General features: G+C 43.5%; 1 protein-coding gene across 4 annotated transcripts in view; it reads left to right on the forward strand.

The window, feature by feature from the left end:
- The window catches only part of LOC116417907 (cytosolic carboxypeptidase 1-like), a 252,213-nt gene that overhangs the window by 200,931 nt on the left and 30,412 nt on the right, over positions 1-20,870 (forward strand). For 3 of the 4 annotated variants that reach the window (XM_031933052.1, XM_031933054.1, XM_031933056.1), the window contains one exon: positions 9,685-9,863. In XM_031933052.1, coding sequence (XP_031788912.1) covers positions 9,685-9,863 — 179 coding nt within the window. Of the gene's footprint in view, positions 1-9,684; positions 9,864-17,874; positions 18,204-20,870 lie in introns of those variants that run through there. The other variant, XM_031933053.1, reaches the window with a different exon arrangement.

The following is a 20,870-nucleotide window of genomic DNA, read 5'->3' on the forward strand; positions in this document are numbered from 1 at the left end:
TCTCTCTCTCTCTCTCTCTCTCTCTCTCTCTCTCTCTCGCTCTCTCTCTCGGTGAGTCGCTTTGACAGCTTTTCATTTTGCTCCTACTTTCGCACTGCTTTTCTGCCGCTTCTTGCCTTCGGGCCCTCTTTTGTTGTAGATTGTTGCACGCTCTTTTTTGCAACCTTTACGACGACATATAAATCGCTGAAGGTTGCAATTTATTTTCAACATCTTTTCTGCACAAACTTTCTGCACGGCTTCTAACCTCAAAATCTACTCGGCTCGGCTTGGCTTGGTTTCCCGCTCGCACGGCGTCTCTCTCCGCTCCTAATCAACATCGAGGAGACATCTACCGCATCGAGGGAGAACTTCTAAGGCGTCTGCACATTGTTTGAGGTCGGTGCTTTCTCGCTCTTTACACTAACGCTCCATCAAGCCGTAAGAGTTTTAACAACGACTCTACTACTCCGTCGATAACTCAACATCACATCACGAATTTCTGCTCTACCGACTGCCAGTAAGTTATCGACGAAAATGAGTGAAAACGGCGAAAAGAGCGGGGAAGTGCCTTTTCGGCAATGCGGCAGCTGTAAGCAGCCTATTCAGCACAAGGAGCCGAAAAGGTGTGCTTTTTGCAAGCTCCATTACCACGTCAAATGTCTGAACACCATCAACATCAAGACAGTCGTGGTAAACGATAGGCAGTTTATAGCCTGTCCTCCCTGTGCGGACGCCAAGGGTGCCAAAGCGGGGCCCAGGTCAACATCGGCGGCGGGGGTGACTGCGACAACAGCGGCTAAGACCACGCCAAAACAACCGGGGATGAAGAAGACGAGATCGGCACCACCATCAGCCAGCACTTCACGAAGTACTTCACCAACTCGCCCACCACCAACCATCGAAGCTACATTGAAGGACATTCGTGAAGCTCTCGATGACATCCGCAATGCTCATGCGGAAGCCATCCAGACACAAAACATCGTGTCGGAGAGGATCTGGAGAATTGAGCAACGTCTTAGCCCGCTGGAGAAGCGCCTAAAGGCCCTCGATGAGCTGCCTGCACTCAAGACTCGCATACTTAATGCTGAGTCCACCATCACCGAGTTGCAGGCGCAAGTCCAAGATCTCTCATCGAGGAGCTCTGCATTGCAGCAGGTCAACAACAACAACAGCAACAACAGCAGCAGCGCTGCGGACATTAGCAGCCTCCGCAGTGAGCTGGCTGAGGTCAAACGACGGCAGGAGCAGACCTCAAACAGTGTTGTTGTCATCACGGGCTTGCACTACACCCGTGAGACCTCGCTGCATCTTCTCGCGTTTGCAGTCATAAACGCACTTGACCCTACGGTCCTGCGGAGAGATATTGCATCCGTCAGGGTCATGGGTAGGCTCGATGTACCCCGGAACACCGCCAGGAGTGACGGCAGATTGCCACCACTGGCCGTCACCCTCGCGTCGAGTGCACTAGCACGAGCTATCGTCGTTGCCAAAGCTCGTAAACGCAAGCTCCACACCAACGAGCTGGACGCAACCGTGATGGAGGAGGCCAAAGCTCTGAGCCCTGACCACCAAGGGCTCATAAACATGAATGAGCTACTCCCCACCGACGTCCACAAGCTGCGTTCACGGGCTAGGTTGGAAGCCAAGAGGAGGCAGGGCTGCCGAACGTTCGTCAGGGACGGGAGACTGTTCGTCCGCTGCAACGATGACAACGAGCGTGCCACCGTCATTACCACCGACTCCGAGCTGGATAATTTTTTAGCTCGGATCCCGCTCGCCGTAAACATCACTCCACAATGAAGCTGCCACACTTACATTTCATCCCACCACATCCGCCATCAAGCTCATCCGCCGTGTCTTCATCGGGTTCTGAGGTATCTCTGTCTGAAGGTCTAAGGGTCTGTCATTTTAATGCGAACTCTCTCACGGGTCACATTGAGATGATCAGGCTCTTTTTATCCACTCGCTCTTTATTCCACATAATAGCTGTTACTGAGACCTGGCTAAGCGAGAAGGTGACATCCATCCCCTCGCTGGATGATTACCTGCTCTACAGACGAGACAGAAACAGAAACGGTGGAGGTGTGGCCCTCTATATACACAAATCTCTGACGGTTAGTGTTATTTCAACATCCGACGGTGAATGGTCCGGCAAGCCAGGCAAGCCTGAATACCTCTTTTGTGAGATATCGGCCAAGGGAGTTTCTCCCATCTTCGTGGGGGTTGTGTATCGTCCACCTCATGCTCCTTTTTTCCAAGGCTCTAACTTTATTAACGAACTAACAACTCACATGCACAACTACTCCACGAAGGTTATAATGGGGGACTTTAACTCTGACCAACTATCCTCATCTGAAGATGCCAATTTCATCAGGGCCTTCATTGATGAGAACTCCCTTTCGTCCGTTCCCTATGGTGCCACACACCATAAACAGGGTTCTGACACCTGGCTTGATCTGTGCCTAATCGACGAGCAGGATCGCCTGCAGTCATACTGGAAGACAGACGCACCTTTCATCAACGGACACGACCTTATCACGGCCACTCTCGACGTACAGATTCCACGCTACGTACCAAATACATACTCATACAGAAACTTTAAAGGAATCAGCGCTGAGAAGCTGAGAGACTTTCTTAGCAACTGTGACTGGTCGTCTCTCACCACCTCATCACTTGACGACTGCATATCTTTACTCAACGCTAACCTCACTAACGCCATCAACCACCTCGCTCCATTGCGGACTGTGACTCCAGGACGACAACGTCACCCGTGGTACACTGCGGCTCTTCGTGGCCTTGTATCCGAGAGCAATAGACTTTACAGGCGTTTCAGGGACTCCAGGCTCGAATCAGATCGACGCGTTTACAGACTAGCTAGAGACTATGCTCACAAACAAGTCGAGGAGGCCAGGCTGAATTATTACTATTCACGCCTGTCCACCTTGACTGATATTGCTGAGATCTGGAAAGAGCTGGAGAAACTTGGAATTTCTGCCACCAAGGCCCCCTTACCATCTAGATTCACCACAGATGAACTCAACACGCATTTCAGCGCGATCTCAAATGATCCGCTGGCTCCTGCTGTTGAGGATTATCTTGCTACCCTGGAAAGTCTTGACCTCCCGGAACATTTCGAATTCAAACCTATAACGGAATCGGACGTGTTGGCTGCGGTATCGCACTTTGACACTCAGGCCAGGGGGAGCGACGGCATCCCACAGGTTGTCATCTCAAAAGCTTTGCCGGTTCTTGCTCCCTTACTAAGTCATATTTTCAACCTGTCCCTTAGCGAACCCTGCTTCCCATCTGCCTGGAAAATGTCACTTGTGCGCGCACTCAACAAAGTCAGCTCACCAACAGCCCTGACTGATTACCGTCCGATTTCACTTCTCTGCTTTCTCTCCAAGGCTCTGGAGTGGCTAGTGCATAGGCAATTCTCAGAATACCTTGAATCAAGGCTATTACAAGATAATCTTCAAACAGGCTTCCGCACTGGTCACAGCACTCAGTCTGGCCTAATTAAGCTAACTGATGATGCCAGAGCTGGGATAAACAAAAAGAAAGTAACACTACTCCTTCTCTTTGACTTTAGCAAGGCGTTTGACACTGTGTGTCACGTCAGGCTCCTGAGAAAGCTATCCACCTTCGGCTTCTCAAAGCAAGTCATCCGCTGGTTTGCCTCCTACCTCTCTGGTAGAGAGCAGGCCGTCGTTGGTGACAATAACGAACGTTCTTCTCCTCGGCGTCTCAACATCGGCATTCCGCAGGGGTCCGTTCTGGGTCCACTGCTGTTTGCATTGTACATCAATGACATCGGTTTCTGCCTTGATACCGATGTTTTCCATCTCATCTACGCGGATGACTTGCAAATTTACAGTCAATGCCACCTCGAAGAGCTCAATTCTTTATCAAACAAGATGAGTGCCAATGCTGAGAGGATTACTGGTTGGGCTGAACAGAATAAGCTAAAACTTAATGTTGCTAAAACTAAAGCAATTGTCCTGGGCTCTCCCTACTACATAAACGCATTACCCTCAACAGCTAACACTTTCATTAACATAGGAGGTGCCCAGGTCAGCTTTGAATCTTCCGTGCGTAATCTGGGATTGGTGCTCGACTCTAAGCTTACGTGGAGGGAGCATATTACACAAGTGTGTAAGCGTGCTCACACACTAATGTACAGGCTTTACTTTTTCAGGAAAAGCACCAATCTCAGGTTGCGCAAGCACTTAGTGCAGGCCCTCCTGTTTCCTCTTATAGACTATTGTTCTCTCGTATACTGTGACCTGACGCAGGAACTCGACCTAATACTTCAGAGGCTCGTGAATACAGGAATTCGGTACATCTATGGTGTAAGAAGAGATGAGCACATCTCCCCATACAGGCGGGAGTTGCAGTGGCTAACCACTGCCGGACGCAGGAAGTATTTCACTGTTTGTTTCCTAAGAAAAATGTTTAACACAGCCGTACCATCATACGTACTGGCATACTTTGACTTCCGCGTCACACTTCGGCCTGTTAGGGGGGAGGTGATACCTCTGGATATTCCGACATTCGCGACGGAGACGCTGAGGAACTCGTTTCATATCAGCGCCTCATACCTATGGAACAACCTGCCATCTCACATTCGTAACACTACATCTGTCTCAGGTTTCAAGAGACTAGCTAAAGAGCACTTTCTTGAGCTTGAAAACACAAATACTTGAATTCGCTTGTACACATTCACTCAAACGCACACACACGCCTGTACACACTCGCGCAAACGCACACACTCACACACTCTCGCTTGACCCATCTTCACATTATCATACTTTCACAATACACATTTTTACTGTACTACTATTGCTGCTGTATACATTTTATCGTACAACATACTGTACGTCAAATAAATCTAATCTAATCTAATCTAATCTCTCTCTGGTGAGTCGCTTTGATAGCTTTTCATTCTGCTCCTACTTTCGCACTGCTTTTCTGCCGCTTCTTGCCTTCGGGCCCTCTTTTGTTGTAGATTATTGCACGCTCTTTTTTGCAACCTTTACGACGACATATAAATCGCTGAAGGTTGCAATTTATTTTCTACATCTTTTCTGCACAAACTTTCTGCACGGCTTCTAACCTCAAAATCTACTCGGCTCGGCTTGGCTTGGTTTCCCGCTCGCACGGCGTCTCTCTCCGCTCCTAATCAACATCGAGGAGACATCTACCGCATCGAGGGAGAACTTCTAAGGCGTCTGCACATTGTTTGAGGTCGGTGCTTTCTCGCTCTTTACACTAACGCTCCATCAAGCCGTAAGAGTTTTAACAACGACTCTACCACTCCGTCGATAACTCAACATCACATCACGAATTTCTGCTCTACCGACTGCCAGTAAGTTATCGACGAAAATGAGTGAAAACGGCGAAAAGAGCGGGGAAGTGCCTTTTCGGCAATGCGGCAGCTGTAAGCAGCCTATTCAGCACAAGGAGCCGAAAAGGTGTGCTTTTTGCAAGCTCCATTACCACGTCAAATGTCTGAACACCATCAACATCAAGACAGTCGTGGTAAACGATAGGCAGTTTATAGCCTGTCCTCCCTGTGCGGACGCCAAGGATGCCAAAGCGGGGCCCAGGTCAACATCGGCGGCGGGGGTGACTGCGACAACAGCGGCTAAGACCACCCCAAAACAACCGGGGATGAAGAAGACGAGATCGAGACCTGGCTAAGCGAGAAGGTGACATCCAGCCCTTCACTGGATGATTACCTGCTCTACAGACGAGACAGAAACAGAAACGGTGGAGGTGTGGCCCTCTATATACACAAATCTCTGACGGTTAGTGTTATTTCATCATCCGACGGTGAATGGTCCGGCAATCCAGGCAAGCCTGAATACCTCTTTTGTGAGATATCGGCCAAGGGAGTTTCTCCCATCTTCGTGGGGGTTGTGTATCGTCCACCTCATGCTCCTTTTTTCCAAGGCTCTAACTTTATTAACGAACTAACAACTCACATGCACAACTACTCCACGAAGGTTATAATGGGGGACTTTAACTCTGACCAACTATCCTCATCTGAAGTTGCCAATTTCATCAGGGCCTTCATTGATGAGAACTCTCTTTCGTCCGTTCCCTATGGTACCACGCACCATAAACAGGGTTCTGACACCTGGCTTGATCTGTGCCTAATCGACGAGCAGGATCGCATGCAGTCATACTGGAAGACAGACGCACCTTTCATCAACGGAGACGACCTTATCACGGCCACTCTCGACGTACAGATTCCACGCTACGTACCAAATACATACTCATACAGAAACTTTAAAGGAATCAGCGCTGAGAAGCTAAGAGACTTTCTTAGCGAATGTGACTGGTCATCTCTCACCACTTCATCACTTGACGTCTGCATATCTTTACTTAACGCTAACCTCACTAACGCCATCAACCACCTCGCTCCATTGCGGACTGTGACACCAGGACGACAACGTCACCCGTGGTACACTGCGGCTCTTCGTGGCCTTGTATCCGAGAGCAATCGACTTTACAGGCGTTTCAGGGACTCCAGGCTCGAATCAGATCGACGCGTTTACAGATTAGCTAGAGACTATGCTCACAAACAAGTCGAGGAGGCCAGGCTGAATTATTACTATTCACGCCTGTCCACCTTGACCGATATTGCTGAGATCTGGAATGAGCTGGAGAAACTTGGAATTTCTGCCACCAAGGCCCCCTTACCATCTAGATTTACCACAGATGAACTCAACACGCATTTCAGCGCGATCTCAAATGATCCGCTGGCCCCTGCTGTTGAGGATTATCTTGTTACCCTGGAAAGTCTTGACCTCCCGGAACATTTCGAATTCAATCCTATAACGGAATCGGACGTGTTGGCTGCGGTGTCGCACTTTGACACTCAGGCCAGGGGGAGCGACGGCATCCCACAGGTTGTCATCTTAAAAGCATTGCCGGTTCTTGCTCCCGTACTAAGTCATATTTTCAACCTGTCCCTTAGCGAACCCTGCTTCCCATCTGCCTGGAAATTGTCACTTGTGCGCACACTCAACAAAATCAGTTCACCAACAGCCCTGACTGACTACCGTCCGATTTCACTTCTCTGCTTTCTTTCCAAGGCTCTGGAGTGGCTAGTGCACAGGCAAGTCTCAGAATACCTTGAATCAAGGCTCTTACTAGATAACCTTCAAACAGGCTTCCGCACTGGTCACAGCACTCAGTCTGGCCTAATTCAGCTAACTGATGATGCCAGAGCTGGGATAAACAAAAAGAAAGTAACACTAATCCTTCTCTTTGACTTTAGCAAGTCGTTTGACACTGTGTGTCACGTCAGGCTCCTGAGAAAGCTATCCACCTTTGGCTTCTCAAAGCATCTGAAAGCTTCTCAAGTCATCCGCTGGTTTGCCTCCTACCTCCCCAGTAGAAAGCAGGCCGTCATTGGTGACAATAACGAACGTTCTTCTCCTCGGCATCTCAACATCGGCGTCCCGCAGGGGTCCGTTCTGGGTCCCCTGCTGTTTGCATTGTACATCAATGACATCGGTTTCTGCATTGATACCGATGTTTCCCATCTCATCTACGCGGATGACTTGCAAATTTACAGTCAATGCTACCTCGAAGAGCTCGATTCTTTATCAAATAAGATGAGTGCCAATGCTGAGAGGATTACTGGTTGGGCTGAACAGAATAAGCTAAAACTTAATGTTGCTAAAACTAAAGCAATTGTCCTGGGCTCTCCCTACTACATAAACGCATTACCCTTAACAGCTAACACTTTCATTAACATAGGGGGTGTCCAGGTCAGCTTTGAATCTTCCGTGCGTAATATGGGATTGGTGCTCGACTCTAAGCTTACGTGGTGGGAGCATATTACCCAAGTGTGTAAGCGTGCTCACACGCTAATGTACAGGCTTTACTTTTTCAGGAAAAGCACCAATCTCAGGTTGCGCAAGCACTTAGTGCAGGCCCTCCTGTTTCCTCTTATAGACTATTGTTCTCTCGTATACTGTGACCTGACGCAGGAACTCGACCTAAAACTTCAGAGGCTCGTGAATACAGGAATTCGGTACATCTATGGTGTAAGAAGAGATGAGCACATCTCCCCATACAGGCGGGAGTTACAGTGGCTAACCACTGCCGGACGCAGGAAGTATTTCACTGCTTGTTTCCTAAGAAAAATGTTTAACACAGCCGTACCATCATACGTACTGGCATACTTTGACTTCCGCGTGACACTTCGGCCTGTTAGGGGGGAGGTGATACCTCTGGATACTCCGACATTCGCGACGGAGACGCTGAGGAACTCGTTTCATATCAGCGCCTCATACCTATGGAACAACCTGCCATCTCACATTCGTAACACTACATCTGTCTCAGGTTTCAAGAGACTAGCTAAAGAGCACTTTCTCGAGCTTGAAAATACAAACACTTGAATCTCTTGTACAAATTCACGTAAACGCACACACTCACACACTCTCGCTTAACTCATCTTCACATTATCATACTATCACAATACACATTTTTGCTGTACTACTACTCCTGCTGTATACAATTTATCGTACAACATATTGTACGCCAAATAAATCTCTCTCTCTCTCTCTCTCTCTCTCTCTGCATTACTGGCCCTGCTTCGTCTCTCTCTTACCTCGCGCCTTTGTACACTGCTTTTGCGTTATATAAAGCTTACTCTTGATCTAATTCGCTCGTGTTATTATGTCTCTGACTCTACCTTTTCCCGCGCTTCTCGCATATTTGTCTCTCGCGACTAAGCTGCGTGGCATAAAACTCAGGATGCCTCTGCGGGCTCACGTGTTCGAGGACGAGCACGTGTAACAAACTGCGCTACGGGTCAGGCTTTGTACAACCCACAAGAGGCCTGCAACAAGCTGCTATAATTTCCTCTTGCAACACTGTCGATTGATGGATTTCCCATCAACATTTATACATGGGAATAAATAACTCCGTTATATAATTAATACTTAAAAGATTCGGTTATTTATTATATTGATTTAATAAAATTGAAAAAGTAATTAATTAGTTGCTACCCTGCCGCCATACAATGTCTCAGCTGGTCACCTCTTTCGTTCGGCTGCCTGCAAAATACTGGGAGAGTCGCATTCGCAGCGGAGTTATAAAGAGAGAGCGTAGTCCTTTGTTTGAAGTAGTTAATTTTTTTTCTTTATGGACTCCTGGGCTGAACCCCTGAATTAAAAGTCTCTTGATCTTACTAGTCAAGGTACGAGAGTAGGGAAAGGTCTGTATCATAACAGGAGACTACTAATAGCTGGCGCTCGAGTGCGCTTACTAATTATAAGCATCTGACGCGCAGCACTAATGCGTAAGTCGATGTGGAGAAATATTGCGAACAAGGAACTACGGGAGAGCAGTATCACGATAATCATGATTAATTTCAGAAAAGTTCGACCAAGTTATAACGGTTAGGATAGTTCGCGAGATGCTCCGAAACAATTCAGTTTTTATTTATACAGAGAATACAGGGCGAGAAAAAAAGTTGCTGTTCATTATTGCTCTTTACTCCACTTGTCGAACTTTTACTTGCCAACATTATACTTTTCAGAAAGGTTTTTTTATGAGTTACTAAGTTACGTGTCGCCACAAAGAGCGTTTTACTCAGTTAATATACATTATATTTACTTATTCTACTATTAAAAGTTTAACTATCAGTTTACAATTTGGCATTAATTTTCATCTTTACAGAAAAGAAAATTAGTTTTTTTGACGGCAAGGATACATCCCGGAGAAAGCAATGCATCGTGGATCATGCTTGGTACAGTAGAGGCTTTGTTATCTCATTCTACTTATGCATCAAGTTTAAGAAACGATTACATTTTTAAAGTAGTTCCTATGCTGAACATAGAAGGAGTAATAAATGGCTGGTAAGATTAAGATGCTAAATCTCACATTATATGTTAAGCCGAAATCTTATAGATCAAAAAGCACAAGAAATATGATTTTGATGAAAATTGACATACGATACTGATGATTCTAATATAATAATCGAAAAATAAGTGTGCTAAAAAACTTTTTTTTTGTTCTTGCGAAGAATTGCTAAAATGCATAACGCACCGTAACATGAGTCATGCGAGACTTCCACCAGGCGTACCCACAAAAACTCTACCTTACAAAGTGCCACAACCCCCCCCCCCCCCTTCTAATTGTATATTACGGTACAGGGGGCGAACGTTGAAGTTCTGTCACCGCGTGAAGTTAGCACCCGAGGCGAAGCTGAGGGCAACAAATTACTCGGTGACGGGACCGTGTACCGGTACAGCCTCGTGTACCGTATACTATTTTTCTTATTGTACAGTAGAAAGTACGTTTATATTTTTAGTCTCAAGACAACACTTTTACCACTAATAATTTTATAAAATACACTGCTAAATTATTTTCTTCTGAGCTTGAAAGAGAATTTTGATTTTCAATCTTCCAATTTTTATATGTCTCATAGACTAGTAAGTATCGCTCTCCCGATTTATTTGACAACGTTTCCGTTTGAATAATGAATATTGGCTTCTTCGTCAAACTTTCTACACATTTCTTCCTCATTTTCAGATTCGTCAGATGACGATCATTGATTGTTATTCAACGATAATTTATCCATTTTATTATTTAAAAGAATATAAAACGTTTGTATATTAGTTAGGTACGCCACTATCTCGTCCCTGCTATCAAACATACTAACTATTATCTCGGGCGTAAATGCTCTCATCCTTAGCTCTAATATTCTACGTATTTTAGCCCGGCGAAGGCAGTCAAAACACGTGTGTCTTTTGTCGTCTCATACGTAACTGCAGTAAATAAATAATAAAAATATCCGTGACCAGAAAGAAATTAAGTAAGGAAGAAGTTAACTTTCTTTCGCCAGATTTCGCATATATTCCGTATTACAATAGCGTATCCATCGCCGAATAGGTCTTTCTTCACTTTGTCAATGATATTTGCCCAGAAAAGTCGTTTACTTTATTTTATGTTATCCCTGAGAAATTTCCGCAGATCATCGTAACTCTTGGCCAAGTCCTGCTCTTCAGGCCTGTGTCGTTTCTAGGCTCTTCGGGCCCTTTCCCTGGCGTAAAGGCTTTCTTTTTTGAATTCGGCGATTTCGTCTGTTCACGAGTAAACTGGTCGGCTATGGTGTCTGGTAGAGACCCTGGGCATAGTTGCATCGCAGATTTCTGTTAATAAGTTAGTAGTTCTCTCTACTATAATAGAATTACCTCCGGGAGAACTGCTCGGTTCATATGTCGGGTGTTCTATCTATTTACGAGATCCTCGTTGATGTTGAAGAAAATTAACTGGTAATTGCTAGCTGTATATTTCTCCGTAACATGCCAGTCCTTTATTTTACGCAGTGTTATTTTGTACGCGAAAGTTATATTTGGTACTAATTCTCCGAAACCTGGTCTACGATAGCTGGTGGTGTTACCCGCGCTCGCTACCATTAGATTTGATCTAGAGAATGGCCCTGCCTCTTTTGTTTGTAGACGGTATGCCCCATACTGTAGCTTTCGCGTTAAATCACACGTTCTTCTGTTGTGCCTCTAATGGAGTCCTCGTGCGTACAGCGCCCTTAGCCTCGTTATGAAATCGGTCGCGGTTCTATTGAGTGACAAGTAGACGCGAAAGTAAGTAATGAGATTTCCCTCGCCGCGATTTCTGGCCTGGACACCTAAACAGCGGCGGTTTTCGCACCGTTAGACACCCAGTCAGGTGTGTTCATGTCCGTACATTCTTCGCTTATCAGGAGAATATCCACTTTCTGCTCCACGACGTATTGTGATAGCAGGTAATTGACCAGCGTGCCCCGTGAAGATTACTTTTGAGAATTCGCGCCATTATCTTTGGTTTCTACTCGCGTTAAGTCCCTTCTGGAAAGACGAGCTTGCTCTGGGGCCTGGAGTGTGCACCATTTTATCTTCAGACAACTTGACATCTCTGCATCAAGTGGCGCGGTAGAGCCACGAAGGCGAGTTTAAAAAGCAGAGAAAGCCACAGCGCCCGTGACACTATTTACTTCTATATTGTGGTTCGGATTTTTCACGTTATAGAAAAAAATGCTTATCGTTACTGATCGTGAGTTTTTTTGGCTTATTAGTGTCTTTTCTGAGCTGAACTATGATTTCCAATGAAAATATTTGTAAATGAGCCGTTTTTTAAAATAATAAACAAGTGTGTATATCACGAATGCTCGGAACAGTTTCTCTACTTTTTTCTCCAGTGTGGTAGGACCGTGAAGTTAACTTCCTAGCTGAAAAATGGTAGGAGCATGAAGTTGGCCGCACTAGCTATTATGTGCAATACAGTTGGGTATCGCTTTCCCACAGTAAGCTATTATGTGTAATATAGTTGGGTATCGCTTTCCCGAAGAGTAAATGTGTTTACATTGTCTAGGTGGTGCACTCCGTAATGTTTTATGTCTAGGTAAATACATAATTCGAGGGCGGTGTCTAGCTGTACGGGGTGGCCGATGACGAGGTCTAGGTGGTGCGCTTCGTGGTTTTTTGGGTCGAGGTGTAGAAATAATTCGAGGGCGGTGTCTAGGTGTACAGGGTGCCCGATGACGAGGTCTAGCTAGTTCGCACTTGGTTTTAGGTGTCTAGGTGTAGAAATCATTCGAGGGTAGTGTATCAGAACAATCAGTGATTTCATGTTACTGATAAAAATGTTATTAAAAAAGCCATGGTTAAAAAGTGCTAAAGATGCTTATATTTTATTTTTAGGACAAATATGAAATACTCAAAATAATTTACTAAAAAAGACTGAAATCTGTAAAAAAAATTAACTTTTTAAGAAGTAAAAGGTTAGGTGAGTATAATATATTCCGCAGCAAAATAACTAATAAAAAAGAAATAAGATCAATCAAACAAAGTCAAGTTTTAACTTTGAGTTAAGTAAGCCCTTTATTGACCAAAAATATTTTGTTGCTTTCTTATTGTTCGAATATTAGTTTAATATGCGAAGAGAGAGCGAGAAGGTTCGAGAAGCTTGTCACCTTAAGTTCAAATTCGACGGTTTTCGCTAGCCCGCACGGCACCAATGAGGTTGCCATGGCAACGCGCGCTCGCTTGCTCCTACTCTGTCTCTCTCAGCCTGTTTCGCGAGCGGTCTTTGCTGAAGCGCTGTGAGGACTCGCCTTACAGTGTCGACCGTTAAACAATATCGTTTGTTAACGCGTCGGTGCTCTAACACTCTTCAAATACTCTTCAATTTTCCATAGTCAGTACATTTGTAATCACACTCTTTTCTTTTCAATAAACATCAATAGTTTGACGGTATACATAGAATACCTTTTCATCTCAAGTTTAAAGAGCGTGTTATTATTTTCACATTAATTGTTTTGATCCACAAGTCTCTATCAAAGTCGAGAGACTATAAACTTATATTCAATATAATAAACTTGACTTTGTTTGATTGATCTTATTTCTTTTTTATCAGCTATTTCGTTGTGGAATATATTAAACTTGCCTAACCTTTTACTTGTTTAAAAGTTAATTTTTTTTTTTTAAATAAGAATCACTTTCTTTTTTGCGTTTGCAAAGTGCATTCCACTGTCTTGTGCCCAGCTACGCCACACTTCCAGCAGTTGGCGCTTCTGTCAGTGTCTTTGCATCGCTCCTTAAAGTGCCCGTGCCCGAGGCATCAATAACACCGCGTCGCGCTCGCCCGAACCCTTACGCGGCAGCTGACCTACCTGATACGTATGTAACCTACTTTGAGCAGAGCCGTGGCCTTAGTCTGTTTTATTTCAACCGCTGCCGACCTCTGCTCCCTTGTGTTCAACTCAATGAGATGCACTTTGGCATCCCTTTTGCCGCATTTCGTCACTGCAACGATGGCGTCGCAGACTTCCTTTTTTGTCGTAAGGCCATCAATATCTCTGATCTCCAGCGTGGTTCTGGAAATCTCGCCCTTGACTGTGCCTGCTTGTCCTTTTGCCGCTTGAATGGTCTCTTGGAGTGATCTCATATTTTCGTCGTCGCTCTTTCCTACAACCACTAGGAAGCCGCCACCTCTTGTATTCCGGGCAAGTTTAACTTCCGTATTTAGCTCATTCAGCTTGACATTAGCCTTGATCTGTCCGAAGATCTCAGAGTCGGTTTTGCCCGATTCCAGTCTTATGTGGGCAGCATCTTTCTTTCGTCGCGGGGCCTTCTCTTCCTTCTGGTTTGGTTGTAGGGACTAGCTCTGTCCCTGATTTTTCTTGCCTTCGTTTGTGCCTTTCTGCTTGCCTCAAGTTGCCGCGGTCCGTGTCCATCTGCAATTTTAGTTTACTGCCACAACTAGAAGATTTAACTCAAAAACTCTTTTTAACCAATAAAATGCATGTACAAAGTTAAAATAGTTATAAATTAGACATCAACACATCGTTCTAACAAATATAAAGGAAATTTTATCTGTACACTTATTAAAAAAAAGAAACAGGCATAGCAAGTTACGTAATATATAGTATATTGTGTACCAAGGGCGTAAAGTAGGCTTTTTTAGGCCGAGTGTGGAGTTTGCAATAAGAACCAAGGCAAGTTAGCCTGAGCCAAAGTTGAGGGCGTTTATGAGCCGCAATCAAGTACTGCAACCACACAAGGCCAAAAAGCCTACCTAGCCCTTGGTGCACACCATATTTTTTGTGACACGAGTACGAATTTTTGCGGGTTTTTTTGGCATATTGAGTGGGATTGATGCTACTTTTTTCAGATGCGGCAACCACACTCTGAGTAGATAATTTTTTGATTAGAATTACAAATTCACTATAGCGACGGGGCACTGCACCCGTACTCAGACTCCCGTCGAGTCGCTCTCAGCGCCGGGAATCTCCAAACGGGGCATGGAATGGGCATTTCTCGGCGCGGGAGGCGGCTGGTAGAATGAAATCTCCACCTGAAAACGTCGTGAAGGTCAACGGAAACCTGTGGCGCTAATGGAGTGATATACATACCTCCACGGCCTCGCGACGGATTAGTGGACCCGGCGGGGAGTGGTCTCGGTGGCGCGATGGTCCTGCCACCACAGACTCTATGTCCTCCGACTCGAGGTGGTGCAATGGATTATATTTCCGCCGCTTACCGTTGGGGCCTCGGAGTCGGGGGTACTCCTCCACGGCTTCTGCTCTCTCGTTGGCGATGGTGATGGCGAGATCCCCGCCTTCCTCAACTAGTGCCTCCAGCTCGTCGACCGCAGCGTAACTCGCCTCAAGGGTGGAGGGCTCCTCCTCCACAGGAATCCCCTCCCGTTGGTAGGCCTCTCTTTCCACCTCCGTGAGTAGCAGGGGCCCCACGACGCCAATCATGCTCTTGCAGGGGATTCGGGTGTCAGTGACGCTAGCACTTCAAGGCTCCTCCTCCTCCATGGAGCTTGCGCTAGGGCACGCGGGACTCTGACGGGCCCAAATCTCTGCCGCCCGGGTCATGTCGGTTTTCGGACGACTCTGGCGCAGCTTTTCTCGCTGGTCCTCAATGGCCCGTAGTTCCCGCTCACACTCGCCTTCCATCTCTGCGATCTGGTAGGCCCACGACACGGTCTTTATTGTGTTGTGATTATGTGTGTCTTTATTATGTACGATTTCAAAGTCCCATTGTTGCAACTCAAGTGCCTAACGCGCTAAACGGCCAGTTGGGTCTTTCAGATTTTGGAGCCAACGCAAGGCGCTATGATCCGTGATTACCGTGAAACCATATCCCTCTATATTAATCCAGTTGTTTAACGTGCGGGCTATGCATTGAGCTTCCACACATGGCCCCCCATGGGACGCGGGGCCGAGATACGCTCGGCCAACTCGATCAAAGAATGCACGTTAACATTCGATGACCTACCGATGCCTGGTGACATTAAGTGGGAAGTCAACCGATCGCTCGGATGGGCGGCGGGATCCATCCAATCCCTCATGACTCTGCAGGTCAATACCCGAGTTGTGCACTGCAACTAACACATCGAAAGATAAACTTTCTGCCCAGTATGCGGGCTAACCACCGCCACCACGAGTCCTTTAACCTGTCGGGATAGGATTAACTATCCTGCGGCTCCCCGACCCCGTGGTACTGATTTTATCCTCCCCACTAGAGAGTTCACAAACGTTTCCACCGGAGTGTACTAAGCAAGCTACCACGTTCTAAACGTCCCACTCGTTCTGGCATTGGCCAACCATACATTACGCCGGAGCGTTCCCAGGGCCAAGCAGCTAGTTAGAGCCCGACTAGCTTAGAAGGGCCTGGGTATACTAGTTTTGATCTTCACCAACCAGCATGGTCCGTCGATCACTAGACTAGTTCCAGCTCGGAACATTACGGAACCTTCCCCCTTCCTCTCGTGGGGGGTATACCGAGGCGACCGAAATCTCTGGGTTCACTCAACTGCCCTGGCAGAAATGCCACCCTCCCGGGGCTCTTCCGTTCGGAAGATCATATCCCTCTATATATGGGCGCAACTTCTTGATTGCGAAGATCATCGCTAGACATTCTTTCTCGGTAGTAGTGTAATTCTTTTCCGCGGGCGATAATACGCGGCTTAGGTACACGATTGAATGTTCCCCATCTTCAAACTCTTGCGTGAGTACGGTGTAAATTGCGAAGTTGGACGCGTCGCACTGAATTGTGAATCGCTTCGTAAAATCGGGGCGCGCGAGAACTGGAGCTTGAGTCAAGGCCAATTTTAGCGCCTCGAACGCTTCTTGTTGCTCATTTTCCCATACCCAAGGTTGCGTGTTCCTAAGTAGCTTCAACAATGGCACTTTAATTTCCGAGTCATTCGGGATAAAATGACTATACCACTCCACCATTCCTAGACATCGGCGCAACTGCTTCGTTGTTTTTGGTGGAGTATACTCTAACACCGGCGCAATTTGCTCTGGATCGGGCCTTAGCCCTTCTCTGTCGTGACTGTTTTTCATGAATGCTGATAGACCATAATTTTCTTATTAATGTTGTCCTTAGCATGTGGTGTTGCGACCACAGAGTTGACGGTTTGTATTTTTCACACAGTGTATTAAAATACGCCATCATTAGTAATTTTTTGTTTGGAGGTTAATCCTGCTAATGCTTTACTGATATTACATTTTTCCAAGTTGCAGTCTGGATTTCTGGATTAACTATCACTTTTTGTGCTACTTTTACTGTTGTACGGGTTCTTTTTTCTTGCTACGTGTTTTGCCTGAATGATAGTTTACCATCACTCAAGATACACAATAGGTATTTCAAATCAAAATCAAATAGAAATCTTGTAACAAACTTGATAATGATTGTTTGATCTGATTTTAGAAGTTTAACCAGTGTTATTCTTTCCAGGTCTCTTACTGATGGTTATGTGCTGACAGAGGACGCAGAGATAATTAACTGTTTATCGTTGCCAATACAACCATGTAGATACGACTGTAAAGCTGGATACATGCTGTTGCTTGGTGCCGGTTGAAAATTTTGTACACTTTCATTACATTCATACAATACTGGACCTGGATACACGCTATCCCGTGGTACTGGTTGGTTTATGTTGTGTGTTCTTGGATGCTGCTGCTGTTCTCGGATGCTTCACCCACCTTAATATTTCTCCAGAGCAAGATATAGTGAGTTATGTGCTGTATGTTAAGTTGATGTTGTATGTTTTGATTAAATATAATGTGACACGCTGTATGCATTTTTCAGTTATATATCAAGTATTATTATCAGTATTAGTGATTATAAATAGATATTCGTATCGATACTAATTTGCTTTATTCAAAACAACAGTTATCCTCACTCTTTATATGACTGGGTTCGATTAAGTCAAATGAAGTGTAATGTACGGGTATCACATAATGAATAAAGCGAATAAAAATTGTTCTTTGACCTCATGTTTTTACTTAAAAGCTAGCTTAATAAATTCACAGTCTTTCTATTGTACTATAATTTCTCTCCTATTTTCCAGCTGAAACTGTCATCACAAGAAAATGTTGTGCTAAAAGTGCTGTGCAAGGATTCAGAACAGACATTTCAGCTGACGAGTCCAAAGGATGCAGATCACCAGCCAAAGATGTTTAATTATTTATCATACATTGTTAAGTAATGACACTTTTAAATTTTGTCTGTGCCTAACCCTTGAATGAGCAACGTATAATTGACCATGACCAAAAACTGGTGATGGCAAGTACATACCAACTTTATTATATGATTGTCCTTGTGATTTATTTATTGTCATTGCGAAACCTAATCTTGAAGGAAATTGTTTTCGTCGCATATTAAATGGTATTTCTTCTTTAGAAGGTAATAAATTATTTCTTGGTATTAAAACCAATTTTCCAACATGTTTTCCTGTCAAAATTTCTGCTTGAATTGAATATTTTAACAATTTTTTCACAGCTAACCTCGTCCCATTACAAAGACCTTCATTAATAAAAGTATTTAAACTTTCCAAAACTTTGTTAAATATATTTTTCTGATTAACTTTTAAAGATTCTACATTTATTTGTAACTCATTTAGTTTATCATGTTTGTTATATAATGTTACTTTATTATTATATTCTTTTATGCATGCGGTTATAACAAGTAAATTAAAATCACTTAAGGAATATCCATATATTTGCAAATTTCTCCCAATTCTATCAAGTGCTATATTTTCATCAACAGTTTTTTTGTATTTAGGGTGATAGAAGTAATTTTTATATTTTTCATATGATTCTTTTGCGTTAATAGGATTATGATGAATACACATAAACCAACTGTTTAGCTATAGCAGCTTCATAAAAAGTAGAATATAATATACCATCAACATTACGTAAATTTTCAAACAAAGTTGCTCCTTACACATGTAAAAGTAACAATCTAATAAAATAGCGTTCTCGATCCTCCGGATTGACTTAATACATTCTGCTTAATATTCGTTTAATAGTTTTTTGCTTCCTTCCAAGAGGAAGCTTTGTAATCTAAAAATTTGAGTTTTTTTCAAAACTTCTAAAAAATACTTTTTGGTGTGTTAGAAGTTCAAATCAAGTTTTTTTAGAAAATGGAAAATGTCCGTATGGGTGTGTGTGTATGTTATACCGTAATATTTCTGGAACTACTCCGTCAATATCAATAAAATTTGATATGCATATATATTTTTGGATTCTGAATTCGGAAAAACAGTTATTTTTTATTTTCACAACTATATTTTTTTATGGCCATTTTTTGATTTTTGAAAAACACTATTTTGCGTTTTTTTAATTATCCCATTGTTACAAACAATTCAGCTATAATGCATTTGAAAGAGAATAAAATTAACTACTTTTCTTTGTTCGGTACTTAGGACCAACTGCTTTGTTCGGCAGATAAAAAAAGGTGATTTTTTAAAAATATTTATATCTCTGAAACTAAACGTCATAACCTCGCAAAAAAAAAAATCATGTCGATGGGTCACGTGTCAAACTATATCCCATTGAAATTTCAAGTGATTTCACTACTTATTTTTTCAGTAATAAATCGATACTTTTTCATTTAATATTTTTTAACTTATAAACCTAAAATTATCTTACTATTATATTCAACTTCAACAAATAAATAGAGAGAACTAACATAGTAACTATGATAAACGCGCCATAATATGGCAACAGATCCCGTTTTAAGTATATCAGAAAACCGAGTTATAACAATCACAATGTCATATATCTGTTGTAGACTCTAAGAACCAATCGAAGCAGTTTAATTAACATGACATCAACATCTATATCATGACGCGCCTTTTTTAAGTTAATTCATCTTATTGTCAGATCTGGATGCAAAAAACATCTATAAAACTATGACCGTCACGATGACGAACATTTCGCAATTTTCCATTTATCGTATATAATGGTGTAGTTGTGTCTTGACGTTAAATTTAGTCCTTTTTCTCTAATGTTTTGTACGTTGTAAATAAAATCCCTTCGGTATTATGTTTAATACATCACATCGTATCAAAATTAATATATTTTTTATTTCAAAATTCTATTCGAATGGGGGATACAAAATACACAAGGAAATAAAAAGCTACCTTAGTCCCGCTTTTCAGGAAATAAAATGGCTATTATAGTTAAGCCGTGAATAAAAATTATTAATACACTACTAGCAAAAAACGCTCGCTTCTGTTACGTCCTAAGTCGTATGATGACTGTCAACGGATGAATCATTTAGTGGTTATTATATTTAAAGTAAACACGGAGACGATTTGAAACTCGAGAGAGAGTTGAACGTTTCGGTGTTTAGACACTCTCGCGATCAGAGAACGGCGAAGAATGCCTGAACGGGAAACTACTTTATTAGGAATATTATTGCTTATCACTAATGCCGGTCTAACAACAATCTCTCTATTTATTTCGATTGTCTGTTATTATAGTTGTGTTATATATATATTGGGTATTATGTCGACACCTACCTTTTGTAGTCCTTGCTTCTGCTTCTTTGAATGTACCGTGTCTGCTCGTCCTTAGTGAATTAACTTCACTCACGATTCGTACCGTAATAATTCAGTTTATTCGATTAATTAATCAGTTTCACGCAATTTATGCTCTTTATAATCTTCGATGCTTCGCAATCACAAGTAAAATCGATGATTTACAATATTAACTTTAAACCCTTTAGATTCCGAGAGACGATTGATTCGAGAGAGGGTGTAAGACAATATGTGGGAGCTGATTCCGAATTTAAGCGCGATTTCTTTTAAGTTCGTTATTTCGAGAACTTCTAAGTCCTACGCGAATCTTAGTTTACGTAGAACCGTCTCGAAGATCGTACTAACGTATAGTGTCTGTAGTGTAGAATTACTAGCCCCGCCTGCGGTCTATGCTGGGCCCTTTTATATCATGTAGTCACTTTTGTGATAAAGAATTGTGTAGGTGAGACAGAGGTGTGTGATGGCTTCTTTAGCGGAGATGTCCAATCAAAAGGTCCTCTGTGTCGTCATTTTCGTGAGCT

Source organism: Nasonia vitripennis (assembly GCF_009193385.2).
Source record: "Nasonia vitripennis strain AsymCx chromosome 5 unlocalized genomic scaffold, Nvit_psr_1.1 chr5_random0005, whole genome shotgun sequence".
In the NCBI taxonomy this organism is placed as follows: domain Eukaryota; kingdom Metazoa; phylum Arthropoda; class Insecta; order Hymenoptera; family Pteromalidae; genus Nasonia; species Nasonia vitripennis.